Raw genomic sequence first — 9,460 nt, 5'->3', positions numbered from 1 at the left:
CACACACACACACACACACACACACACACACACACACACACACACACACACACACACACACACACACAGACAGAGCAGCGGCAGTGTATGACTTACATCTCATGGAATTGCCACGCTTTTTTCTTGCTGAAGTGGCTTTGATTGTAACATATTTCTCAAACGTTTAAAAGACTCAGAATAACTTTGGAAGGGTTGCATTCTGTAGAGAGTTTACCTTTCTCTGAGGGAATAGCTGAGACTCAGAGGACTTCTGGAGTTGGACACGCTCAGCGTGGACTGAGCGAAGGCACCACCTCTCACGGGGCTTCTGGTCTTGGCTTCAAGTCTGGACCGTGTCTCTGGAGACAACTGGGCCCTCACAGAACCTGACTTCACCTGGAAGAGGTCACAGGTGATACAGCTTTATAGCAACATGAACATTAAACGTTCAACCATATTTAATTACTTTCACTTTACAACTTTTTGTTGGCAGAATGACATGATTCCTTTGAATGAATATAGTATGTTAGAAATACTTCAGAATACTGAAAGAACAGTTGTGTGATGACAGTATATCATTCGGTTAGTCGGGCTTGGAGTACGAGTACCTACAGTGACATTGTGTCATTTGCTGGTTTGAAGTGTTATAATGAGACTTACTGTGGCTGCTCTTGGTCTGTAACTCCCTTGGAGAGAATAATCTACGATGACAAAGATAAGTTAGAAGTTTTATGGAAAGAGAAAACTCAGCTTTTTGACTGGAAAACATCGACAGTACTTTTTAAATGTTAAAAAGAGTTTATTCCTTAAACATAAACAGGTGCAAGTGAAAGTTACCCTACAGCTGTGAACAGAACCATGTGTCATCTGTGTATACCTAGTGTGGATTGGCACCTAACGGTTATTACACAATGACAAAAAAATTGTCAGACACCATTTTATCATTGTCGACATCCTCAGACAAGCTAAACAACCCAAATATATAAAAACAGCCTATTATGTATTTTGAAAGACTTCACGTCTTATCATGAAGACGTAAACCACATCAAATACATTTCCACAACACAACCAATCTTCAAATATTAGAGCAATTATTTGGAAACATGTTTTCTGCAGCAAGTATAGCATGACCGTAGGTATGTAACGATACATGTGTTAGTTTGCGCATGTGGACGTGAAGGCCTACCTGTGTGATCAGCTGTGAAGCTGACCGAGTGTCGATGGATACTCCCATCCTGTGGAGCGGAGGAAGGACTTCCCCTCACAGAGGCACTACTGCAGAGAGGGACCTGGTGTAGAAAACAACAGAAATACAATCAAACAATATCATGAACCTACACTGTTGTAGTTTAAATTCTGTCTGCATAGTAAAACACACGCACGGCAGCTTTTCTTCACTTTTGAGCATCCTGATACATAAATCAATCACACAATAAGAAATGACATGAATCACATTTTTTAGGTTGTGCAGAATAAAAGTGAAGTTGCACAACAAACAACAATGTTGCCACCATATGTCTTTCATGTCACCTCCAAACTATTTCACCAAATAGCTTGCAATGAGGCACACAGCAGACAAGGTGGGGAACGTGCTTCCTCTCCCCAAACAAACGGTGAGTTGAGGCTCTGATAATGCATTCACCATGGGGCTAAGCTACTTCATTAGCTATCTATTTGTTAATTGCAGCTTGACTCTCAATTACTCGGGTTAATCACAGACGGAACAATCCCCCAGGAAAACCAGAGCAGCAAACACGCGCTTCTCTCTTTAATAAAACTTCAATTGTAAGTAAATTCCATTCAAGTGTGTGACGAAAACAAACAACTCTCTACCTAATCATTTCTTTAATAACAGCATGTTAGTGGATTTTGATATTCATACCTGAGGATTAACTTTGATGTAAATGAAGAAGCAGGAATACAGAGGGGGGGGGTAGCAGAGGGAGGGAGGCTTGTGTTGTTCTTGTCCATCAACTGAATATTCCCCATGGCTGTGTGATCGGAGAATCACTCCCTTTTATATGCAGATATCTCAGAGCAGTGATTCGACCATAATTGAAGTGTTTTAAACAGCCTACAACCAGGAGGTGTGCTATCACAGCACACTCAATGAGGATAATAGGCTATATTATATGTGCATACAGTGAAACGTTTTCATGACGTCAAAATCCATTAACGGCTCAGGTAAAAAGATTAACACTGCTCTCTTCTCCACTTAATCTGCCCACTAGATTATGTTACATTTTGGGGAAGCTCCCACTGAGGGTTGAACTACATCAATTCAGGATCCCGTTCATTTTAACCCCCGTCCACAGAACACGTGTTTTATTAGCATTAAACAAACCACGTGCACAAAGCACTTGGTTGCAGGTTGGAGGAATATATCGAATGTTACCAACCAAGAAGGGCGGCTGGCTCTCGGTCTCCTTCCTGAAGTGGTGAGGCCCCAGATGGAGGTGGCCGAGCCGCTGCCTGGTGTCCTCTGACAGCTGGCACATCTTGCGGTGGGTGTAAGGGGACAAGGCACGAGTCCTTGAGGAAACGGTGGGCTGGTGGTAGCCAGAGTCTACAAAAACTCTAGAAGAAGTGCGTTTTCCTTCCTTCTTGTCTTTTTGGGGCCTTCGGACAGATGTGGATGAAGAAGCGGAGTGTCTGGATGTTGAGGACGGTGCAGAGTTTGTGATTCTGGCCTCAACTTTTAGCCTTTCCTTCCCACCTTTACAGGAGACACGGTTTGCATCATCTATTTTGGAAAGATTCCCGTCAGATGGCAAAGACTTTTTCGCTGAACTCTGTCTGGATGGGGTTAAAGATGGCCTCGCTGGAGAAAGACAGCAGGTCTAGGGGTGCAGGGACAGAACACGAGAGGGCGAAATGTTGATGTATTTTGTCAAACAAGCCTCCATTTTAAAAGGTGACACATAACATTTGTCTCAGCAGTTTAGATTTCTATGCAGATCAAAAACATTGTTCCTTTACACACGCGTCAGACATTTTATCCATTAAGGCAGCTGATCTCACTCTCGACAGACTTGTTCTCCCTGGACTAAAGCATTAAAGCATTAGCTAAATCATTCAGCTTAAGTGTTACAACAACAACAGCTCTCACAGTCGGCACTGCCATGGAGACAACCTCTGCAGAATTACTTTAATAACTCTAATGGCCGCTAACATCGTTCTCCGATGCAATATCCCACTTCCTGCGGGTAATGCCAACCGGGGATAAATAAGTTACGATAAAATGTTAATTGCATTTGATGGCCATCTCCAGTCTAACATGATAAAGAGGCATTACCCGGCTGTAAAACAAAGATAATCCAAATGCTAATTAGGTAAATCACACACATTTAAAACTATTTTTAAGAGAAACTAAATGATAAATACATTATTATCGAGGTTGCCATTTGAGATTGGTCTGATTTAATAAAATGAAGCAAAGTATGGTCTCCAACCCCGACATCTAACACCATGTCTGACTTCTCTCAGCTCTTCTGTCTGTTCATCACTGGATGATTAGCTGCTACGTTCACAACTGGAAAGCAGTGCTTTGAGCTACAATGCTAAGTTCAGCATGCTAACCACATCCACGACACAATAACAATGCTAATATCCGAACGAGATAATTCAGTCAAGACCAACGTGGTGGGCTGACAGTCTGACAGACAGATGGACAAACTGACTAAGAAGGCCGGCCCTACTTGCTATCATGGCTCAAAGTGACTTTTGGATTAAAAATGTTATCCAATGAGGATCATAACAATTAACCAAAGATTAGAGCAGCCAAATATCGGCAAAGAAAGACTAAGACATTGCTGAACGCTCAGTTTCAGAGGTTTTGTGGAGGTTGCGTTCACTCTAAAATCTCTATTAAAACAGGACCAGGTTTGTCAGCTGGGTGGGCAGGCAGTCGGGGAGATGCGGATGCTGAGGAGCCATTAGGAGAAAATGGAGAAATTCTACCGTCTGACAGCCACAGCGGTGCTCTGATCCAGACATCCCCCCGAGGGGCCAGGAGAACACTCTGACAATCTGCTTGGCTGTCAATGACATCCCATTTAAACAAATAGCTCAGGTTACCGCACCTGGGAAATGCATGGCAGTGTTTTTGCCACAACATGCCAACTGCTGTGTGATGGATCATGTTACAAACAGGACTGTTTAAAAGAGATTTTCATTCTTACTAGTGTTTTGAAGTGACACTCTTTTTTGAGTCTAGATTTGGAGCATTATTCTACCATCTGCTGACATTACCTCTGCACCAACATGTATTCAGAGTCACACCAGACCATGAAGCAGTGTAGCAAATACAATATTTGGGGTCCAACAATTGCCCCCATTGTCGAAAAATTGGGGCATTTTATAAGATTTCGGGGGTACATAAAAATGAATAATTAGTGAATAAAGTTGCTGTTTATTGAGGAAACAAACAATTATTTTCACTATTAATTAATCTGCCAATTACTTTCTAGATTATTCATTCCGTCTATAAAATGTCCAAGTTTCTTAAAGTTCAAGGTGACGTCTTTAAATGTCTCCATATTTGAGAGGGTTAAAAACAACATTTTCTGCAATTTTTGCATAAAAACTAATTACTGTAATGATTAACCAATTATCGAAACAGTTGATTCATGTTCTGTCCATCGACTAATCGATATGTCAACTCATCATAATGTGAAATGATCCCAGATTAAAATGTATGCAGTAATCACCACCATGTGTCAACATGAGTAAATAAAAAGCATGCTATTGCTTACAAAGAGAGATGTGCAATCATCTGTTAGTGAAAAGCTGGAGACAGTTCTAATTATTTAGCCTCTTAAAAGCCCGTTAATATGTATAATGTATTTGTTTATACAGAGTTCAGAAAATGACTGCAGTTGAAAACCTTTGCATGCTTTATCTCATCCCCAAATTTAGCCACACACACACACACACACACACAATCTGTTTTTTTAAATCTTGGGGGCTGTTTTTGCAGTTTGCCCCACTTAATTCTTGACACTGCCATGAAGGAACTAAGAATTATTGTCATTATCAATTTCAATTACAATTTCCTCAAGCCCAATGTCCATGTTGTCTGACCAACAGTATACAACGTAGACAAATTAAAGCAGTAAATCCTCACGACTGAGAAGGTCGAACAAGAAAATGTTTTGCTCGAAAAAAATAATGAATTTGTCAAGATAATTGATTTTGTTAGTTTTTTGAAGAAGGCATCAGTGGATGAGAACATGAGAACTTGGGAGTCCCCATACAAGTGAAAAAAAAGAGAGAGGAGTCAGAAAAGTGATTTCAAGCCGCTGAGCACGGTTACCCTTAAACATCCACGAGGACACGGTGGAGATACAGCTGACTCTCATATCGGATCGTTAATGTAAAAAAACAATGACTGACTGGATAGTTCTGTGACAAATAGTGTGTAAACTCCCATCTAGTCAGAGATGAGAGAGAGAGAGAGAGAAGCCTCGCAATCAACCTCACAGATCTGCCTCCCCGTAATTACATTCACAAGGAGACACCCTTGAAACACTGCCAGTATGGATAGATAGATAGATGCAGTAGCCATGGCAACAATAGAAGGTGGGTATGTATGGTGGAAACAGAGCAATGTGATGGCGAGCGATACCGCTCATTAAAGCCGTCTTGAGGTTCATTTTTACTGTTGTAATGCCGAGTATGAAGCTGTGATGTGTTCAAACTCAAGACATTTTGAGCTGATGAACACACGCAGTTTACTTGACTTGTGAGAAGCACTTTGAGGGGTTTTAACTGTTTACATGTTGACCAAAGACAATGAACACACACCGGAATGTAATTACAAAAGACCAAAGTGTTTTACAAATGAACAACAGAAATAAAACAGAAAGACGTGTGTCTCAGTGTGTGTGTTAAGGTACGTTAAGATGTATGAGATGTAATGAAAGGACACACTTACAGGTGAGGAAGGCAAGCCGTCTCCCCCATCACTCTCTTCTATGACCGATGTCGTGGCAAACTCCACTTTGAGGGAGATTCCCTAGAGGGAGAGGGACAATAGGTACAAACACAACACCTTTAACAGGGAGATTAAGACAAACAGACATAACAGCACTGCTTGGACCACCAATTTACACTCACACATCTTCAATCTCTGCCCGACTGGAGAAAAACAAAATTGCAGAAAAGAGAAAGGCTCCAGTGATGTTTAAATAATATGGCATTTGGAAAGAGACATCTAAATTGGTAGGTAGGCCTCAAACAGAAACACATAAAAGCAATGGTGAGGGGAATGGTGTTTAAAGACATTTAAATATGCCAGTTAGTGCCTCGGAGGACAAGAGGTGGAGAGAAAAGCAACCCGCAGGAGCTAGGGAGAGAACGAGATGATATATGAAGAGGAGGGAAAAGCAACAATGACAAGATGGAGAGTGAAAAGAGAGGTTCTGTCTGTGAAGCTCGATATGGAAAACACTGTTTTCTGGAGAAATTACTTCACTTTGTCGAAGACAAGCCAGTGCTTTTGAGTTGGTTATCTTGCTACCTTCCTGTCATGTGCAGAGACGTATGAGCCACAGAGATTAGGAGGAGACTCACTTAAAGAAAGCAAAACTCTCCTCCAGTCTGTGAATGACACATGCAACGTAGGCGCCAATCAAGCCGGATCACAGAGCAGAATGTAGGGTCGCTGTGACATGTGAACAACGTTTAAACGCATTACCTGACATCGCTCCTTTCAATAATTCAGCAGTGTGCAGCAGATCAGGTACCTTTGCAAGCATGAAATACACGCGATACACCTGGAACCATATCTATAAAACTGCTGAAAGTAACATTTTGGTCTTAAGTGAAAAATAAAAGTAAATATCCTTCAACTTTACTCCAAATTGAATTTTTTAAAATGAAAGCACAGCTTTGTTTTTCTCTGTGATTATAATATTAACGTTTTTTCAAACCATAGATGTCTCTGCAGAATAACACTGAGTAAACTGTAAGGATTATATACAAGAATGTGTACTATGGCAGACATAGGGTGAAATCCATATCTCTAATTGGCTATTCCTTCTCTGAACATACATGTGATCAATCTGAATCAATTAAAGAGTTGCTCTTAAAAGCTACTTTTACACTTCTCAGTAAATAGAAGTCACTTGATAAATGTGTGTCTTCTTGCTCAGCAATTAACTTTTTTACTCCTATGTTGACTCTTTGGAGAATTCATCCGCATAATTATTAAAAGTTTTAGGAATACGGGCGCAGGTGTTGGAAGGAGGGCTATGAAATAAATAAAATGAATAGATGGAAAGCAGCCTACAGGAAAGGAGGGCGACCTCTTCATCAGGATCTCTCTCTCTGCTGCTCTTTCTCTGGAGCTCAGTCTGGGACCAGGGTACAGGAAATCTCTGCTGCTGTCCTCCATTGTGGCTAAGACTTCACCCTCTAAAAACCACAAAGACAGACAATAAACAGAAACACACACACACACACACACACACACACACACACGCAAGCCAAGTTAGAGATCTTGTTTTTGCAGAGTAGTGACTAGATACAGTGGGGACTTAAAATGCCCATATGGCATAATCAGAAAGCATACCTGGAGGCACCAACTGAATCAGCTCAAAAGATGTTGTGTCAGCTAAGAGGAAGGAAAGCACAAATAGACTGTGAGCTAATGATCAGTATCACAGCTAATAGCCGATACGCTTGCATGGCAGAGGATTCAGGGCTCAGAGACCAGGAAGCAAATCCCAGATGGCCGTTTACCTTCCAGGAGGTCAGCTACATCAGCAGGGTCAACAACGCCAGGGAAAGTCTGGTAAAGCAGAGTACAGACAAAGCAGATCGATATTTATAACAAGGTGAGACAGACTACCCCGTATCCAACTCTGCCAGCCTCCCAAGGGGAAACGATGGCCTCTTTTATCTGGGGTTGAGCCCGTAATGTTCAAATTGGAAGGCTGCAAGTTTGAATCCTAAGCCTTCAAAAGCAAGCCAGTAAAAGCCTGCAGCCGACACATAAACGTGTAATAAAAACGAGAGAACAACTTCTAGGATGTAGATTTCTTGAGCCTTATTCTTTTGTAAGTAAAAGTACAATGAATATGTATTAGTAGGATCCAACAGAAAGTTTGGGATGTGACCTAAAGACATGTGATATGCATCCCTGTTTTATGTTGGAGAAACATGCACGATTCCTCCAAACATCTCTCTTGCTAAATCTGAGACAAAAAAATCTCCACTGACACAGTAATTCTACATCTTGTGCCTAAGCTATAGTAGCATCTTATTTATAATTCTCACCTTGACAAAAATCATTTTATGGTGGAAGAGTAAAGGGAACACAGGGGGTAAACAGGGAGTCTTCCTGTACTGGCCCATGACACACACACTGAGGTAGACATCATTGTTTTTGGTCAGGAGCACTCCTGGACATGTGACCTGTGTAATGAGACAACATGAATCTTATTATACATGAAGACAGCATGAACTGGTGCTGTAGCATCAGTGTGCTACAGCACCCCTTTGAAGATCAACATGTCTAAATCTATTTTTAAAAATCTGCTGTAAACCACAAGTGTGCAATCCCCTGAGGAAGTATTCATATCAGTGGGACCTTCTTTTTTGTTTAAACCCGCAAAAGTAATAAACTAAATTGAATTGCTTTGATATAATTAACGCTACCAGGTGGAAATGAGACCAATCAGCTTCCAACTGATCCACAGGTGCTGCACATCGAAGGAAACATTTTTTTAAAAATCAGTGAGCTCAAATAGGTTGTAACTTAAATGTGCCTCAGACATTTTAACTTTTTGCTCAATATGTAAAGCCTTATGGTCTAATATTTATAATGTCAAACTCAGGAGGATTTAGTAAAATGCACTTCTGGTGAGCTAAATAGGTTAGTTATATGTAACACTAGAGCATAAACGTTTAACCGGTAGCTAACACTTTAAGTTACAACCGTTAGTTAGCTAACGGTAACTGTTAACTGTTAATTATGGAACGTTAAGGAAACGGAAGAGAACGTAAACTCGCGAGCTAGCTCGCGTTAACTACGCTACGTCAGTTTCTGAGTTGTGTTACGTAGAAGCAGCGTAAGGGTGCACTTACTGTCTGAATGTCGAGGTGCACGGTACATTTCAGAGACTTAGGCTGCACCGTAGTGGAGGAGAGATTCTTCTTCTTCATTGAAGCCATTCAGACAACTTTTCAAAGTTCGTTGTCATAGATGCCAGACAGCAACAGTCAGAGCGGATGCACCAGTCATGTGACCAAGAGGTGACCAATCAAAAGCTCTCTCTACACATCACAATCACGGTTACATCTATCTCATCCCAAATGTGTATTATAGTGCCCTGAAATCGAGAAATCTACAGTTAGGTAAAAAACAGAGAATGCTTTGTCAACACCATAAATGGAGCTAAAGCCTACATGAGCATGAAGAGATATATACATGTATACAATGCAATAATACAGCTAAATAGAAGTTATTGAAGGTCTC

At 41.0% G+C, this 9,460-nt stretch overlaps 1 protein-coding gene across 2 annotated transcripts in view; it reads right to left on the bottom strand.

Moving 5' to 3' along the window:
* Positions 1-9,428, bottom strand: part of spata6 (spermatogenesis associated 6) — a 14,477-nt gene extending 5,049 nt beyond the window's left edge. For both annotated transcript variants that reach the window (XM_031863838.1, XM_031863839.1), the window contains exons 1-10: positions 9,070-9,428; positions 8,260-8,397; positions 7,723-7,771; positions 7,553-7,594; positions 7,271-7,395; positions 5,915-5,995; positions 2,379-2,819; positions 1,166-1,268; positions 640-680; positions 215-375 (exon numbers count right to left, since the gene is read on the bottom strand). In XM_031863838.1, the coding sequence (XP_031719698.1) occupies positions 215-375; positions 640-680; positions 1,166-1,268; positions 2,379-2,819; positions 5,915-5,995; positions 7,271-7,395; positions 7,553-7,594; positions 7,723-7,771; positions 8,260-8,397; positions 9,070-9,156 (1,268 nt within the window). In that variant the 5' untranslated portion in view covers positions 9,157-9,428. The remainder of the gene's footprint in view (positions 1-214; positions 376-639; positions 681-1,165; positions 1,269-2,378; positions 2,820-5,914; positions 5,996-7,270; positions 7,396-7,552; positions 7,595-7,722; positions 7,772-8,259; positions 8,398-9,069) is intronic.
* Between the last annotated feature and the right edge of the window lie 32 nt (positions 9,429-9,460).

Source organism: Anarrhichthys ocellatus, unplaced genomic scaffold (assembly GCF_004355925.1).
Source record: "Anarrhichthys ocellatus isolate YVR2014 unplaced genomic scaffold, GSC_Weel_1.0 scaffold30, whole genome shotgun sequence".
Lineage (NCBI taxonomy): Eukaryota > Metazoa > Chordata > Actinopteri > Perciformes > Anarhichadidae > Anarrhichthys > Anarrhichthys ocellatus.
This window is presented reverse-complemented; position numbering and strand designations above follow the sequence as displayed.